General features: G+C 43.7%; 1 protein-coding gene across 2 annotated transcripts in view; it reads left to right on the top strand.

Moving 5' to 3' along the window:
- The window catches only part of LOC122813979 (nuclear factor of activated T cells 2 interacting protein), a 270,404-nt gene that overhangs the window by 190,097 nt on the left and 61,293 nt on the right, over positions 1 to 19,014 (top strand). For both annotated transcript variants that reach the window (XM_044086542.1, XM_044086543.1), the window contains exons 7-8: positions 14,963 to 15,107; positions 16,113 to 16,210. In XM_044086542.1, coding sequence (XP_043942477.1) covers positions 14,963 to 15,107; positions 16,113 to 16,210 — 243 coding nt within the window. The remainder of the gene's footprint in view (positions 1 to 14,962; positions 15,108 to 16,112; positions 16,211 to 19,014) is intronic.

Raw genomic sequence — 19,014 nt, forward strand, 5'->3', positions numbered from 1 at the left:
TCATGTGGTACTTCAACAAACAAGGGGGAACACATCCTTATCCTCTATGCAGGCATGCAATGATTTTATGGGAGACTGCGCTACGCTTGCACCTAACTCTTCAGGCAAGGTTTCTGCCAGGAGCACAGAACTCCTTAGCAGATGTGTTAAGCAGACAAATCATGGATCCCCACAAGTGGAAACTGGATCTTCATGTATTTCAGAAATTGACAGTGTCATGGGGAACTCCAGACATAGATCTGTTCGCTTCTCCACTAAACCACCAGCTGCCACAGTTTTGCACAAAGGGGTTTCATCACACAGCTTGGAAAGTGGATGCTCTGTCTTTCAGTTGGACAAACCTTCATCTGTATGCCTTTCCACCTCTGCCTCTTCTTCCAAAGGTACTGTTAAAGGTCAGACAGGACAGGCCAAGGATGATTTTGATAGCTCCAGATTGGCCTCGGCAACACTGGTACCCTCTACGGAGTCTGGTAAAGAAGCCTCCATGGCCTTAACCTTTGATTCCTCATCTGTTATCCCAGCAGGACGGTCATCTGCTCAATGTCAAGCTTCACTCTCTTCATCTGACAGCCTGGCATATTCTGTGTTGAAACACAGCAGGTCTCAACTTCCTCAACAAGTTTTAAATGTGATTATGGAAGCTAGAAGACCTAGTACAAGGAAAGTGTACGCAGCAAAATGGAAGAGATTTTTATTTTGGAGTAAAGCAAAGAATTTGGAGATTTCTGAGCCTAATTTGAGTATGGCTCTTCAATATCTTACTGAGTTACTGGACAAGGGTCTGTCCTTCTCTTCCATCAAGATTCATGCTGCAGCAATCTCAGCTCACTATGATTGTGACCCACCATTGTTTTCATCCTTTGTTCAAGCAGTTTCTTAGAGGGGCTAAGAATATAAGACCCCCACGTAGAGCTCCTACTCCTGCTTGGGATCTCAATTTTGTGTTGGAAAAACTCACTCTACAACCTTTTGAGCCTGCGGCTCCTGCTGAATTGAAATATTTGTCATGGAAGACTGCTTTTTTGTTGGCTATTACTTCTGCAAGAAGGGTGTCTGAGTTGCAGGCCCTTATGGCAGTCGAGCCCTTTTTGATTTTCCATAAGGATAGGGTATCATTACGTCCTAATCCTTCCTTTATGCCTAAGGTGGTTTCTAGTGTGGCTTTAAACCAAACTATTCATTTGCCTACCTTTTATGCAGACCCCCAAAATAAAGGGGAAAAGATTTTGCATACTTTAGATGTACACAGGCTATTGCGTTATTACTTAAGCAGGACTAAGGATTTTAGGCAGTCTCAGCAGTTGTTTGTTTCTTTTGCTTTGAGTTCAGGGCAAGCCTGTGTCAAAACAAACTATTTCTAGGTGGATTGGCTTTTGCATTGCATTTTGTTATTCCCATCATGGCAAGGAGGTTCCAGCTGGGATTAGGCCTCATTCCACTAGGGCTACTGCCACTTCAACAGCATTCCTACGGGGGGTGGCAACTAAGGATATTTTGGAAGCAGCTACTTGGAGTTCAGTGCATACTTTCTCTAAGCATTATCACCTTCCTATCTATTCTAAGTCTAGGGCTGGTTTTGCCACAGCTGTTTTGCAAGGCATGTTGTCAGCTCCTGCTTCTTTATGATTTGCCAGCCTCCCTTACCTCTGCTTTGGGATTCTACCCAATAGTAAGGACTGCAGCAATGGAAGTCGAAGATCATAGTACAGTTTTGTACCTACCATAAATGTAGATGTTCGAGGATTCCATTGCTGCAGTCCAATTTACTCCCTCCTTCCCCTCTGTGTTTAGGGGTGGTTGTGTAGGTGATTTACCTGCTTATATTTTTGTATATATTGGTCATGTTTTGGTGCAGGTATTTTGGGCCTTGTCTTTTTAGGGTCTTCTGACATCTGGGGCAAGAAAAGACTGAGGATATGACGCCGGTCATGCGCATTAGTACCCTGACGTACTGACGTCAGTCTAATGCGCCCTGACCGACGTCAGCCTTATACTCTGGTATTCGGGCCGACTGGATGCGGACTATACCCAATAGTAAGGACTGCAGCAATGGAATCCTCGAACATCTACATTTATGGTAGGTACAAAACTGTACTTTTCAGGGAATTCAAATCTACCCATACCTGGACGACTGCCTAATACAAGCGGACAACAAGACAAAAATAATGAAGGATTTGACCTATGTCATACAATTGCTGCAAGCCTTGGGATACACAGTCAACATACAGAAGTCAAGACTAGTGCCATCCCAAAGGATAACATTTTTGGGTGCAGAACTGGACACAATAACTCAGATGGCTTTTCTCACAGAAGAAAAACAAAAGCAACTTCCAGTTTACTTCACGGCATTGACAAGACAAACTCAGCTTACTGCAAGGAAAGTCCTGCAGGCCCTGGGTTACATGGCATCCTGCATAATCTTGATCCCACATGCCAGACTGCATATGAGAAAATTACAATGGTACCTAAGGAATGTATGGTCTCAACACAGACACAGTCTAGAAACCATGATACCAATCATTCCATGCCTGAAACAAGAATTCCTGTGGTGGGCTCAGTCCTGCCAGACCAACAGAGGGTTGCCTTTCCACAAACCACAACCAAGGCAGACCATCACCATGGACGCCTCAGACCTAGGCTGGGGGGCACACATGGAAGACAAGTGTATCCAAGGCCTATGGTCCCAAGACCAGCTGAATCTACACATAAATCTAAAGGAGATGCTGGCAGTGAAGCATGCAATCGAGGCATTCAAATCATTCCTCCAGCAAGGACACCTGCTGATAAGGACGGACAATACCACAGTCATGTGGTACATCAACAAACAGGGAGGCACGCATTCCTACCCTCTATGCCGGATGGCAATGGATCTGTGGAACCTAGGCCTGAATCTCAACATTCAACTGCAGGCCAGATTCGTACCAGGAAAAGAAAATTCACTAGCAGACAGATTAAGCAGAACTACCACGGATGCTCACGAATGGATGCTGCATCCAGACATCTTCAGAACCATAACAAAGACATGGGGAATGCCAGAGATAGACCTGTTCGCCTCCCCACTCAACCACCAACTGAAGAAATTCTGCTCAAGAGAATACCACCCACAAGCCTGGAGGGTGGACTCCCTTTCTTTCAGCTGGAAGGCCCTGACAGTTTATGCCTTTCCACCTCTCCCATTGATGTACAAAGTTCTACTGAAGATCAGGGAGGAACAGCCAAAGGTAATTCTGATTGCTCCAGACTGGCCAATGCAGCATTGGTACCCGCTACTGAGAAGCATGTCTCGGACGAACTCATGGCCTCTACCTCTATGGCCTTTACTTCTAACACAGAACAACTTCAAGACCCTGCATCCAAACTTGAAAACACTGCAGCTAACTGCCTGGAAAATTGCATAAAGCAAAACCAACCTGTTTTATCTCAGAGGGTCAAGGACATTATCCTGGAGGTTCGCAGACCCTCCACAAGGAAAACATACTCAGCCAAATGGAAGAGATTCCTCATTTGGAGTGCATTAAAGGGAACAGATGTCACACTGGCAAACCTAGCACACATCCTAGAATACTTAGCAGAACTGTTCCACAATGGCCTGTCCTATTCTTCCATTAAGATTCATGCTTCAGCAATTTCAGCAGAGTACAACATGGATCCTCCTATCTTCTCTCAACCTCTCCTCAGACAATTTCTAAGAGGGATCAAAAATGTAAAACCTCCAAGGAAACCACCTCTGCCTGCATGGGATCTCAATTTTGTGCTGGAAAAATTAACACTTCCCCCTTTTGAACCTGCAGCATCAGCAGACTTACAGTTCTTATCTTGGAAAACTGCCTTCCTTCTAGCAATCACTTCAGCAAGAAGGGTATCTGAGTTACAGGCCTTAATGGCAGTGCAGCCTTTCCTTATCTTTCACCAGGATAGTGTGTCTGTGAGAACCAATCCTACTTTCATGCCAAAGGTGGTGTCCAGAGTATCCTTGAACCAAGCTATTCATTTACCTACGTTCTTCCCTAACCCACAGAACAGGGGGGAAAAACTACTGCACACCTTGGATGTACACAGACAACTGCGCTACTATCTGGACAGAACTAAGACCAACAGAAAAACTGACCAGCTTCTGGTAGCATATGCAACAGGAGTGCAAGGAAAAGCAATTTCCAAACAGACAATTTCAAAATGGATAGGAAATTGCATTCGATTCTGTTACTCTTTTCATGGAAAGACAACTCCTGAAAATATCAGGCCTCACTCCACAAGAGCTACAGCCACCACTACAGCTTTCCTACGAGGAGTGGCTACCAAAGACATTTTAGAAGCTGCTACTTGGAGCTCCGTGCATACATTTGCCAAGCATTACAATCTTCCTTTATACTCCAGATCCCGAGCAGGTTTTGCAACTGCAGTTTTACAAGGGATCTTAACTACACCATCATTATCTTAGTGTCTCCTCCCCCAGTTTGGCTATGGTATTCTACCCATATGTTATGACTGCAGATGCATCCTTGAAGGACACAGTACAGTTTTGTACCTACCATAAATGTAGATGTCCGATAGGTATGCATCTGCAGTCAGGATTACCCACCCTCCTTCCCCTCTGTGGTATTCCTAGGGTACTTACCCTCTCTTAGCTAGCTGGGGGAATCTATTATGGTGTATTTGTTTGTATGTATATATGTATATATACTTTTTGATTTCTACTGTTTGGAATTTTCTACTTTTATCCAAGTTTAGCCTTCCTAGAGGGCACCTGGCATCTGGGGCAAGAAACACTGAGGAAAATGGCGTCGGCTGATGCCTTTATACCCCAGGAGCTATGACGTCGGGTGAAGTGCGACATCAGCCGAGGCCAGACCCAGACTTTGGAATCCGGCCGACCGAAGGGCTGCCTGAGGCAGGACAACCCATATGTTATGACTGCAGATGCATACCTATCGGACATCTACATTTATGGTAGGTACAAAACTGTACTTTTTGTGGGCCCTGATTTTGAGATCTGTTCATCACACAGTTTTGACTTACAAGTTGCGTAGCATCTTTAATAGATGTCCTACTGATCACTGTTGCAGTATTCGTTCATTTCCTGCCTTCACACTTTCCTGATTATTCCTTTTCTCATCATGAACCAAGGGAGATCACTGACTACCTTTCTGCCTCTCCCCTGTTACATGACCAGTTTAATTTGTCTCTCTGGCCTCTTCAGGCTTGAAGATGGCCTGAGGATTTGTTGTCATATGTCCGCTTATGTACCCTTGTGCCCTTGGGCTTGGGTCATACTCTAGACGTATGCCTGTATGGATGTTTTTTTGCTTTGGTACTCCAGCTGGACATCCAGGTTATTTGACGACAATAACCCAACAGTTTGAAATATTCCAACAGTGATCAGTGTCTGCTGTAATAGTAAGTTCTTACACAACAATACTTTCTGTCACTTGGAAAAAATTGACGAACTTCAACATATGAAACATTACAAAATTTAGAAATGTCCTCAGAGTACCTTTAAGGGGATGCCTTACTTTAAGACTGCTTGTTACTTATCAGCAGTTCTGCAATATATCCTCTTTAATCACTGTATAAACCTAAGATTTACTAAACATTCCAAACTTTAATTATGCAAATGTATTGAAAGTATGAACACCACATACTAAACTCTATCAAATCCTCCTTCCCGTCTTCCCAAACTTGCGCCCCCACCTTATTGTCGGCAACTGTCTGTCTTTGCATGTACCTTACATCTAACCGTATTAGCACTTTTTCTGTTTGTAATCTGTCTTCCTATTTTATTTACATTCTGACAATACTATTAATCATAGGAAGTTAATAGGCTATTTGGTTCTGAGGCTCTTACAAGCCTAGCCAAGAATTTAGCCCATGTTCCAACAAGTTGGCACCCTATGTCATTGTATAGCTGGGACATAAGTGGAATCCCAGTGGGTGTATTTTCTGTTTCCCATCCAGTTATCCAGGTTGCGCTTAAAAAGGGTAAATGAGGTACTCTGCTTCACGTGGAGAGGGGGTCTATTCCACAAATGGGGAGTCTGTGGGACACAAATCTGTCCCACCAACAAGTCCTGTTGTCTCAGACCACGTTGAGGTTGCGCATTCGGGTTATGCGAATGGAGCTTGACTTGCGGTTATGCAGCAGTCCCATCAGGGCAGGGTCTGAGATTGCTTTGTATGCCAGACAGAGGTGACCTCTGAGGAGTCTGTAGGAGACTGAGTAGAGGGATGGAGCTTTTAAGCCTGTCTGTGTAGGGTAGATGTTTGAGGCCTTGGATTCTCTGGGTGAGGAACCTCTGTGGTCTCTCCAGCTGCTGCATGTGCTTTGTGAGGTACATGCCAAAAGAGTCATTGCACTCAATAATGGGTCTTGGAAGAATACATGGATGCTATGACCACCTTGTCCCTGGATGAGATCACGTTACTAATGAGGTGGGCCATGTAGAAAGCTTTCCATTCAACAGAGGCAATATGGTGGTCAAAAGTCAGTTTGCTATCAACCTGGGTTCCCCAAGTCTGTCATGACTGATTGCATGCTCGTGACCTTATTATCAATGTGACCATTTGTGTGGATGTCACTCTCCGTAAAAGGGATGATGCAGATGTTCTTCGTCTTCCATTGCTGCAGTCCTGACTATTGGGTATAGTCCGCGTCCAGTCGGCCCGAATACCAGAGTATAAGGCTGACGTCGGTCAGGGCGCATTAGACTGACGTCAGTACGTCAGGGTACTAATGCGCATGACCGACGTCATATCCTCAGTCTTTTTTGCCGCATGGTCCGATGCAGAAGCAGTTTTGCGAGTGCAGGTTGGCGTACTGAAATATTTCCGAAACCGGAGTTTCAGACCGAAACAGAGTTGGCTAAGTACCCCGTTGGGGAACATTTTAGTTTTTCTTGCCTCAGTATTTTACCGGATGTCAGAAAAAGTGAATAACTGTATTTCTTGTGGGAAACAGATACCGCATAGGGATTATCATACCTTGTGTATACCTTGCTTAGGGCCTGAGCACGGCGTTGTTGGTTGCCGCTCTTGTGCTAGGTTTAACAAACGCACTATTAAGAGGAGGTTAGACTGTGCCAGGTTAGTGTTTGGGAAGCGTTGCAATTATAAAATGCCGTCGGATGCTCCGCCCGCTTCCTCCAAGAAGCGCAAGGATAAAACAGTGAAGCCTAGGGTTGAGGAACCGGCAGTCCCGGACGCCGGTTCTTTAGAAGGCTCAGTGGAGCCGGAGGTTTTGCCAGGAGTTTCCATGGAGTCCCAGGCAGAAACTATACTCTTACAGGATGTGCCTTCTCAGCAGGTAGGCCAGGCTGAGGGGCTTCTCAGGTGACTGTTCTTCCCTCTCTTTCCAACGTAGTTAGAGCCTTTCCTTCTGTTGCCAAAACTTCTTTAAGAGGTAGGCCTAGTTCAGCTTTAGTGGGGCTTCTCCTAGCATTTCGGTTCTGTACCTAAGAAACATATGCTTAAAATGGCAGAAGATTTGATTACTATGATTAGGGGTTCTATGCCCCGCCTGATAAGAGGCCTAGGGTGGAACCGAATTTGATAGTTTTGAACAGTGTTCAGAGGCTTCAGAATCTTCTGTGGAAGAGATGCAGGAGTATCCCACTTATTCTGATTCTGATGTGGATGATTCCACTCCTACAGCTTCTCCGCCTGAGGATTTCTCATTTTCAGAGACTTTGCATTCCATGAGGGAGCACTTTAAATGGGAAGGCCAGGATTACTCTGATTCCAGGAAAAGGCTTAGGGAGTTCTTGTTTTACCCCAGCATAGGCCTTTAGCTATTCCTCCTGTGTTGAATGTGGTGGAAGATGTTTTTGCAGAGGCTTCCCTGAACCCTGATTCTTTGCCTCCTGCTCCTGTTAAGCCTGATAGGTATTATAGGGTGCCCGAAGCTCATAAATATTTGTTTAAGAGTCCTAGGGCGGACCCAGAAACTATTTCTCAAGGGCCTAAGGGTGTAAAGGCCTCTGTGGTTAAAATCCTGTTCCCACTGATAAAGAGGCAAGGGCTTTGGATAGGTGGGGAAAGAAAGTGTATACTTCTTCCACTCTAGCCATGAGAGCTTTGAATTGTCAGTTTCACATGCTAAAATATCAGAATTATCTCCTTTCACAATTGAAATCTAAGGTGGATGCTTTGGCGGAAGGTATTGAGTGTAAAGAGTTGCTGGATTTGGTTCATGTGTCTGAACAAGTGGGTAAGCATTCTTTGCAATGTGGTTTTGATGCTGTACAGGCCTCCTCGAGGGTGGCTGCTACCAGTTCTGTTCTTCGCAGGCATGCCTGGTTGAAGGATCAGAATTTAGCTGAGCATGTTAAGACAAGGATTTTGGATGCTCCTTTACAGTCTGATGTGTTGTTTGGATCGCCTGTGGAAGCAGTTTTAAAGAAAATGGAGGACAAAGCTAAGTCTATGCAAACTGTTAAAGATTTTTTGCAGGTGCAGCCACCAAGTTTAGTAGAAATTGGCCTGCTAAGGGGTGGACATATCCTGCTTATGATTCTCAGTCTAGGGGTAGGTCTAGACGTGGTAGGGGCAGGGCTCAAGGTTCTTTTAGGCCTAGAACAGGAGTTCACCTGCTCAGACTTCTAGTGAGGGCAGGTTCAGTCCTTTCGTAAACAGACCCAATGACCTGTCTTTTCAGCTGCCAGCAGATTCACGTTTGGCAGCTCCTTTGGGAGGAAGACTGTCTCTTTTCAAAGAAAATTGGGATTTAATTACTCAAGACAAATGGGTGTTGGATATCATTCACCACGGTTACAGATTTTATTTCCATACAATGCCCCCTTTCAAAGGCATGCCAGACGTTCCTCCTCCACAAAGAAAAGAGGCTCACAAGCAAGCTTCTCAGTTACTTCACATAGGGGCCATTCAGCCAGTCCCTGTATCAGAAAGGGGCCTAGGATTTTATTCTCGCCTGTTCCTTGTACCAAAAAAGGGGAACACGTGGAGACCAATTTTGGATTTATCTATCCTCAACACTTATCTGGACATTCCCAAGTTCAAGATGTTGACGTTACAACAGCTTTTACCTCTGCTGGGCAAAGATCACTGGATGGTAACTTTAGATCTCAAAGAAGCTTACCTTCATGTGCCTATCAGGCTAAGTCGCAGGAAGTATCTGCGGTTTCGAGCTGGAAATTCTCATTATCAGTTCTCTGCATTGCCCTTTGGCTTATCTACTGCGCCCAGAGTGTTCACAAAGGTTCTGGCTCCAGTAATAGCTTACTTCAGGCTTCAAGGAATTCAAATCTATCCTTACTTGGGCGACTGCCTGATTCTGGCTCAAGAAAAGGAAGTTCTTCTACAGCACCTGGAATATGTTATCGCAGTGCTAAGATGCCTAGGGTATTCTGTGAACGAAATAAAGTCCAGTCTAGTACCCTCTCAAGACATGTGCTTTCTGGGTGTGAGACTGAATACAGCAGCCCAGATGGCCTTTTTAACCCCGGACAAACAAAAGAGTCTGTCACTTTACTTCCATCAACTATCTCATCAGTCCGTGCTGACTGCAAGGACAGTCCTTCAAGCATTAGGGTTCATGGCATCTTGTATTCTGGTGCTTCCCAATGCCAAACTGCATATGAGGAAGTTACAATGGTATCTCAAAATGTATGGACACAGCACTGCCAGGATTTGGACACTGTCATTCCAATAATACCTTGCCTTCAAAAGAATTCTTGTGGTGGGCTCAGGAATGTCACCTAAACAAGGGACTGTCTGTGACCCGGCCAGAGGCAAGTCAAATCTTGACGACAGATGCCTCGGACATTGCTTGGGAGCTCATCTAAATGGAAAGTGGATACAAGACAAGTGGCCTGCCAGACTACAGCATCTACATATCAACATGAAAGAGATGTTAGCAGTTCAGTTTGCATTAATGGCTTTCAAGGAGTTACTTCTTCCAGGGCAGGTGTTGATTCTAACAGACAACACAACTGTCATGTGGTACATCAACAAGCAAGGGGAACACATTCTTATCCTCTATGCAGGCAAGCAATGATTTTATGGGAGACTGCGCTAAGCCTGCAACTAACTCTTCAGGCAAGGTTTCTGCCAGGAGCACAGAACTCCTTAGCAGATGTGTTAAGCAGACAAATCATGGATCCCCACGAGTGGAAACTGGATCTTCATGTATTTCAGAAACTGACAGTGTCATGGGGAACTCCAGACATAGATCTGTTCGCTTCTCCACTAAACTACCAGCTGCCAAAGTACTGCACAAAGGGGTTTCATCACACAGCTTGGAAAGTGGATGCTCTGTCTTTCAGTTGGAAAAACCTTCATGTGTATGCCTTTCCACCTCTACCTCTTCTTCCAAAGGTACTGTTAAAGGTCAGACAAGACAGGCCAAGGATGATTTTGATAGCTCCAGATTGGCCTCGGCAACACTGGTACCCTCTACTACGGAGTCTGGTAAAGAAGCCTCCATGGCCTTTACCTCTGATTCCTCATCTGTTATCTCAGAAGGACGGTCATCTGCTCAATGTCAAGCTACACTCTCTTCATCTAACAGCTTGGCATATTCTGTGTTGAAACACAGCAGGTCTCAACTTCCTCAACAAGTTTTAAATGTGATTATGGAAGCTAGAAGACCTAGTACAAGGAAAGTGTATGCAGAAAAATGGAAGAGATTTTTATTTTGGAGTACAGCAAAGAATTTGGAGATTTCTGAGCCTAATTTGAGTGTGGCTCTTCAATATCTTACTGAATTATTGGACAAAGGTTTGTCTTTCTCTTCCATAAAGATTCATGCTGCAGCAATTTCAGCTCACTATGATTGTGACCCACCTATATTTTCGCATCCTTTGTTCAAGCAGTTTCTTAGAGGGGCAAAGAATATAAGACCCCCACGTAGAGCTCCTACTCCTGCTTGGGATCTCAATTTTGTGTTGGAAAAACTTACTCTACAACCTTTTGAGCCTGCAGCTACTGCTGAATTGAAATACTTGTCATGGAAGACTGCTTTTCTGTTGGCTATTACTTCTGCAAGAAGGGTGTCTGAGTTGCAGGCCCTTATGGCAGTAGAGCCCTTTTTGATTTTCCATAAGGATAGGGTATCATTACGTACTAATCCTTCTTTTATGCCTAAGGTGGTTTCTAGTGTGGCTTTAAACCAAACTATTCATTTGCCTACGTTCTTTGCAGACCCTCAAAATAAAGGGGAAAAGATTTTGCACACTTTAGATGTGCACAGGCAATTGCGTTATTATTTAAGCAGGACTAAGGATTTTAGGCAGTCTCAGCAGTTGTTTGTTTCTTTTGCTTTGAGTTCTCAGGGCAAGCCTGTGTCAAAACAAACTATTTCTAGGTGGATTGGCTTTTGCATTGCATTTTGTTATTCCCATCATGGCAAGGAGATTCCAGCTGGGATTAGGCCTCATTCCACTAGGGCTACTGCCACTTCAACAGCATTTTTAAGGGGGGTGGCAACTAAGGATATTTTGGAAGCAGCTACTTGGAGTTCAGTGCATACTTTCTCTAAGCATTATCACCTTCCTATCTACTCTAAGTCTAGGGCTGGTTTTGCCACAGCTGTTTTGCAAGGCATGTTGTCAGCTCCTACTTTATAATTTGCCAGCCTCCCTTACCTCTGCTTTGGGATTCTACCCAATAGTCAGGACTGCAGCAATGGAAGACGAAGAACATAGTACAGTTTTGTACCTACCATAAATGTAGATGTTCGAGGATTCCATTGCTGCAGTCCAATTTACCCTCCCTCCTTCCCCTCTGTACTTAGGGGTGGTTGTGTAGGTGAGTTTACATGTTTATATTTTTGTATATATATTGTTGTATATATTGTACATGTTTTTGGTGCAGGTTTTTTGGGACTTGTCTTTTTAGGGTCTTCTGACATCTGGGGCAAGAAAAGACTGAGGATATGACGTCGGTCATGCGCATTAGTACCCTGACGTACTGACGTCAGTCTAATGCGCCCTGACCGACGTCAGCCTTATACTCTGGTATTCGGGCCGACTGGACGCGGACTATACCCAATAGTCAGGACTGCAGCAATGGAATCCTCGAACATCTACATTTATGGTAGGTACAAAACTGTACTTTTTAGGCATTCAATTTGAGGCCATGTCTGGCACCAGTCCTTTGTTTGGGTGAGACCCTCTTGGAGGATGTCCATATCACTAGGGGAATTGATGACATCACCCAGCTTGCAGTCGTCAACAAACCTGGTCCGCCATAGCCCACTAGATTTGGCCTGTACCTGTATATCCCAAACAGCAGAGGCTCCAAGACCGATCCCTGGTGTACACCACTTGTTACTGGTCTACTACTTGAAGTGGCTTCCCCTATTTTGTCTAAGTGAGTTCTATCAGTGAGCCAGTTTGCTACCCATCTAGTAATATATGGATTGATGCCCAGTTGAGAGAGTCTGTCTACTATACTTGTGGGGAATAGTATTGAAGGCTTTGGCCAGGTCAAGGTAGGCAGTGTGCACAGTCTTCCCCTCATCTATGGCCTTGGCGACTGTCTCAAAGAAGTCAACTAAATATAACGGGCATGACATCCCCTCGACAAAATCAACCTATGTGGCATCAAGTGTCTGGAGGTTGCCAGTGTCCTTGCTAATGTGATCCATGATAATCTGATCTGTGGCCTTGCAGATCAGGCTAGTTAGGCTGATGAGCATATAATTTCCTGGATCGGTGGATGCTCCACCTTTGTGCAGAGGGATGACGGTAGCTGTCCTCCACTCGGCTTTGACCAAGCCGGTACTCTGGCTTTGGTTGAATAGGGTGCTTAATGGTGCTGCAAGTTCTTGCCTGAGTTCATGTAGGATGCAGCCTGGGATGTTGTTGGGTTCCTTGGAGGCTGTATGTTTGCCTTGGAGATGGCAGTGATGACTTGTTCCCTGGAGATGAGTGGAGGGGGGCAGGTACTGGGGATGTCTGTTTTACTGATGGGGGGACAGAGAAGTGAAGTTTTCACTGAACCTGTCTGCCAGCAGGTTGGCTATATCTACAGCATTTGTGTATGCGGTGTCCTTGACCACAAGTTATGAGCAAATCTGGTTGCTTCCCTTGAGATTGCATATATATGTGAAGAAGACCTTATGATTGTCTTTAGTAGATGTGGTCAGTTTGGACTCTTAAGTTTGCTTTGGAGGATTTCACTAGTGCTTTTATTTGCTTGTTAAGGAGAGATTGCTTCCAGTTTAGGCACCTGTTCCTCCTTGCTCCTGGACAGCAATTTTTTCTTTTTATTATTGAATTTATTTATTGTAGATGTCCACCAGACAGGTTTCCTCTTCCTTGAGGAGGAGGATTTCGTCCTGTCTAGTATTCCTGATTTCCATGCAGCTATATAAATGCTCATGTAGTACTTTGGTGTAGGTTTGGACATGTGCGCCAGTTTCTGTGGAGGAGGAGAGGGCTGTGAAGCTGTTTTACCTTCCCTCAGGAGGTTGTAATCAGCTTTGGAGAAGTTTTTTTGTTTGACCCTAGTGGGGGGGGGGGGGTCAGGGGAGATGGTGACTTTGAAAGTTGGGGGAGATGGTGACTTCGAAAGTGATTGCTTTGTGGTCGGATCTTACCAGCGAAGATGACACTGTAGGGATGCTGCAGTGATTAACTCATGCTGGTTAACACCAAGTCCAAAATATTTTCACCTCTTGTGGAGGTGTCAGCCAACTGGTCCAAGGCATTTGCATTGACAAAATCATGGAATCTCTGGGCATTTGTGTTTTGGCATGAGTATTCTTCCAGTCTGTGGCTGGATAGTTAGTCACCTAAGGTCAGGGTAGAAGGTTGTATCTTGATAGATTTGAAGAGGTCCAGATAGGTGGAGTGGGCATCTTGAGTCAAAGTTGGAGGCCTATAGTTAGCTATGGTTTGAATAACAGTCTTGTCAGTTGTTCACTGCACCTAGAGTGTTTCTTGTGCATCATACTGTGTGACCAGCCTATATATATATATATATATATATATATATATATATATATATATATATATATATATATATATACACACACACACATACATATTGTGTTGGTATGGCCTGAGTGCTCCCCGCAGCTTTGAACCAGGTTTCTGTGACTGCACAAATGTCAGCTTTTTGCAGGGTTAAGAATGCTTGCAATGAGTGCAGTTTCATGTTTAGACTCCAAGCATTTAGCAGCATGACCTTTAATTTACGTTTTGATGAAGTTTTCATGTTGGTAGTTTTGACCTCGTAGCATTGCCTAACAAAGGCACTATGGGGGAGGCAAGAGCCTTTGCCAGTAGCCTGAAGCCCAAGGGAGACAGATGCAGGACATCTCTGGCAAAGCATCATGGTTTCAGTCATGTCATCCCAGGGTGTCAGGTACTGGATCCCCTTGGAATGATAGAAACTAAGCCAGTTGTTAAAGTCAGTCCTCTTTAAACACTCTTCTCCTTGCTTATTTTCTGTTGTCACCCATTGCTTCTTATACACTGATAGCAATTTTTCCAAATTCTCCACCTTCACCTGTTTTTCTCACTAAAATGATTTAATAAGTTGAATGCAGATAAGTAGTTGATAGGAAGCACTAATTCAGCATTCCTGTTCATCTCTGTTGCTCCGTTGACAGTAGAGCATTTTAAACATGTGGCATATAGAACATTTTGTTTTTTATTGGTAGAGAACTTGGTATACTTGGAAAGTTTTATAATTAATAAGTTTGCTGTGTATACAGGTTACATGGTTTGCAACATACATTTGTTTACATTGCAGTTGGTGTGCTAAAACTACAGTAATGCTCTTGTACTTACTAGGCATGCTTTATGGGCAGTTATATTTTGTGTGTTATGTGGCTTGTAATTTTAATGTGTTTTAACTTTTGTGTTGTACATCAAATATTTTTTTGTATAATCATGTGCCATTAAGACATGGATTTTGCATTCCTTAACTAATACGTTGACCTAGTTATCAGGTAGTCACAAGGTGCTATTTTCCTTTGATTTTTGTGTGTGTTTTTCAGGCAGACCCACTTCAGAAGGTGGTGGATCACATGGCAAGAAAGTTGAATGTGTGCTCTAGTCGACTTATTTTGTTCTTACGGGATGTGGAACTAAACCCCAGTGAGACTCTGCAGCATCATAATGTGAGCATCACGGACATTATAGGTGAGAATAGTGAGGTGTGCCATGATCTTTCCAGGACATAACCATTGCATGTGTTTATGTACGAATGAGAAGACTAGAAAAAGTTGACCTTCTGTTCCTAAACTCTGTTGTAGATGTTCTAGATGAAAAACTAGTACTTATGTGAATTGCTGCAGCTTACTGGTCATGGGGTGATGCTGGCTGCTGGTAGGGTTTCTACCTAGATGGGCAGCATGTTTGTTTGTTGTGACTGCTTTGCCAGCTGCCATTTACTAACGGGAGAAAGTTGCTGTGTGAGGAGTCTGTGGGTTACTCTGATAGGTGTACTTCACAGGCATATTTGAACAGCCCGAGTACTGAAGCCTGTACTCGGACTCCTGAGCAGGGCATTTCTTCATTGCTTGTATTATGTCCCCATGTCATTTACTCGTGGCTTATCCAGTACGCCTGAGCCAGGACTCTGCATGTCTGTGCGGCTGGATTGTGCTGTTGCTGTCCAGTCAGTAACTGTCTGTGTATTTTTATGGATATCCCATCTGGTCTTCTAACACACATTACCTTCTTAGTTGACAACAATATTCAGTAACTGTCCGCTGTCAGTCTAGCTTATTGTGTTCCCTTTTTGTTTACCCCTTCCTTTAGACTTAAAGCCTGGTGGCTTTCCCTGACATGTCTGCTTCTGTTGTTCAGGCAGAAATGTGGGGAAGCCCAATTAGTGACACTGTAGCATGGAAACTTGACCAGTGTTCTGCAGAGAAGTTGTACTTCCTTTGAGAAAAATACTGAATAGCTGTGTATTGCAGCATAGTGTAATGTCATCATGGTTGGGCCTAATTTAAGCAAGCGAGCTGTAGCTAAATTTGAGAAACACGTTTGTCAGAAGATCAAAGTTTCAAAATGTTTTAGTCCACTTGATGCTTGTAAGAACGTAATCATTACCTTGGATTTGCACCACATATTTACATGGTAGTGTCAGTGCTGCTGGTGCATTATGAATCATATTTCTGGCATGCTTTTTTCTTCTAGATTGCATAGAGGTAACTGAGCCAGCAACCCAAAACTGCATCAATCTTAGAGTCCAGGGGAAGGACAAGAACTCCATGCAGGTCATCGGTGTTCAGAAGGTAAAGCAACACACTAATTTATTGTGTGATGAATAGTGTACCAGTACGTACAAAGCGTCACCCCATTCAAAACAAATATTTGAGCTGCAAGTCAGGACCAGGTAGGCTTTCACTAGCCAGGGTTAGCATGCATGCTGTTGTCTGAGGTACTAGGCTTAACTGCCAGTCATTTGTGATTGATGGTATTAATGTGTGATCCCAAATGCCAGTTTATTCTTTTTAGCTTGAAGTCCAAGATTGTGGTATCAGATAATTTGCTTTTCTCCTAGATACAACAGTTTTGGAGTTAATGTTTTTAGTAGCAGGGATGTGGAAAGAACCTTGCTGTAAAAGCAACTTAATGAAACAGTAGATTTTGATGTTCACCATTTCATTGTCAGTTCAGTACTTGGTGATTATATAGCTGAGTATAAATTGTTAATGTTTCAAATGTTATTTGTGGAACCCATTGACTGACTAACCCAGATGTTCTGGATGTCCACACCAAACATGGTGGGAAACAAAGTAGTCAGTGTTCATTGTAGAAAGAGGTGTGTACTAGTGTAGTGTCTTTTTTATTTTGTTTACTTCTATATTTATTTGTTTACTTCTATATTTATTTAATGTCATTTTAGATTACCAGATCCAGTGTGCTATTGCAAACATTTCTGTTCTGGTCATATTAACAATATTCTAGCTGTTGCTATATGTCTGATATTAGAGCAGTGGACATTGGGATCCAGTCAGTGCCTTTTTGTCTGAAATTGCTGAAAAAATGGTAATTATTTCTATTTTACCTGAAGCATCTGTGGGAGGATTTGTATCTAGAGTCTGTCGAAAGGAGAATGGGGGGGTGGGGCAGGCATGAGGTGTGTAACAATTAAGTGATCTTGCCACTGCCAGGCAGAGCAAAACAGAGTACACCCACTACTCCAAGCGTGACAGTTGCTTTAAAAATAATATGTCCTTATCTGTTGCTTCTGCTTCTCTGATGGCATTCTGCAGTTTAATATCCACTCCAACTTATGGATAACAAGGATATTTCTCTATTCTATTTTTTTTTTTGTGGATATTGGTAGCTGCTAAGGTGGGTGATATGAACTATTCAAGTTTACTTATTCATGTTTACTTTAAAGATCAGTGCCACAGGAGATCATTTATATAAATAGGAGGTAGCTGTAGCAGATGGAAATTTATGAACATTTTTCTAGCTGTACTTAATTTTGTACTTCGATGTGGTCTGAATTTATTGGATAAGTTCATAGACTAGTACTAGGCTGACTGCATTGTGGGTCATTTTAAGCCTAGCCAATTGCCCCATGTGAGTTTCAAACCCTGCACCTTGTGTCTGAAGGTAAACACCTTTACCATTAAGCCATTCTCCCTATTGTCCATATTTAGATATTGTTGAAAAAATGGTGGGTAAAGGTAATAAACCGTGTAAACATTGTGCCATGTGACAATAGACAAAGAGGAGCTTAAAATAAATGTTTTTTATTTATTTAACATTTATTAACTGAGAAAGTCCGACTTGGAATGAAGCCAGTTTTCAGCGGCGGCCCAGGGAGAAACTGTCCAGGCACATGTCTTTATAATGTGGGAAGATACTGGAGCACCCGGAGGAAACTGACATGAACACGGGGAGAACATGCAGACTTGTTATATTGCATTTAAAGAGTTTTTGCTACTGTTTTAACTGCTTTTCTGCAAAAAAACAAAACAAAAGATGTTCTTCGTGTTTTACTGTTGCAGTCATCGCATTTGGGTTATCCCTGCCAGGGTAGCACTTGGCCGGCCCGAATACCAGAGGCTTAGTATTTCTGCGTTGGTTGCTGTCGCTTCAGGACTGACGTCAGGTCGTCAGTAGTATAAAGAAAGGCAGCCGATGCCACTATTCAGTCTGTCTTGCCATGGAGCCCGAAGCAGAAGCAGTTCACACGATTGCCAGTCGGCCACTACCTGAGTTCCGTCTTCCAAACTGAAGCTGAAGTCTTCTAAAGCTAAGTACCCTGTTGGGGATCCTTATTTCTTGCACTAACTGATGTCGGAAAAAGTTAACAATTGTCTCGCCTGTGGAAAGCAAATAACATGCTGAGACTTTCATTCTTACTGTGTCACTTGCTTAAGCCTAGACCACGACGTCCCCCGCTGTCGCTTTTCTATCTTGATCAATGCCAGAACTATACGTCATCGGGCCCTTATTGTAGCTAGATATTTTTGCTTAGTCCGCTAATTCCGATATGGCTTCGGTAAGCCATCTGACAGCAGATCTTCTGAAAAAACGTAAAGATAAAGACAGAGGCCACACAGGTCCAACCCTAACGACGCTTCCGTTAAGCTAGTCGTCAATTCACTTGTCCTCGGTGAGGCGCTTTCGCAGCCTTTGATGCCTGCTTCTCGTTGATTTCGCAGGACGATACCGAGACCCTTTCGGAGTCTGGTATGCCGCAAAACTCTTCGACTAAGGATCCTGCGGTTGTCTCTCCCTTGGATGGGTCCAGAGCCGCTGAGCAGGCACCAGCTTCCGAGGAAGTACTTCACACTACCGATTCTTGGCACAAACCGACTTCTTTCACGTCTACCATTCTTTCAAAAACTATTGAGTTTCTAAGGTCTAGGGTACGAACCACACCCAAGAAACTGATGACCCAATCTCAGGCACCTGCTTCCTTGCCTCAGTCTCGCATGTATAAAATGGCAGAAGACCTTCTCTTTTTTTTTTTTTTTTTTTGGAAGGGGTAGCTTGGCTTACCCTGATCAGCATGATATCTTTCCCCAGTAGTTTTGTCTGAACAGGAGTCTGATGACTGTGATGCATCTGAATA

This window comes from Protopterus annectens, chromosome 10.part0, assembly GCF_019279795.1.
Source record: "Protopterus annectens isolate FY-2018-M chromosome 10.part0, PAN1.0, whole genome shotgun sequence".
NCBI lineage: Eukaryota > Metazoa > Chordata > Ceratodontiformes > Protopteridae > Protopterus > Protopterus annectens.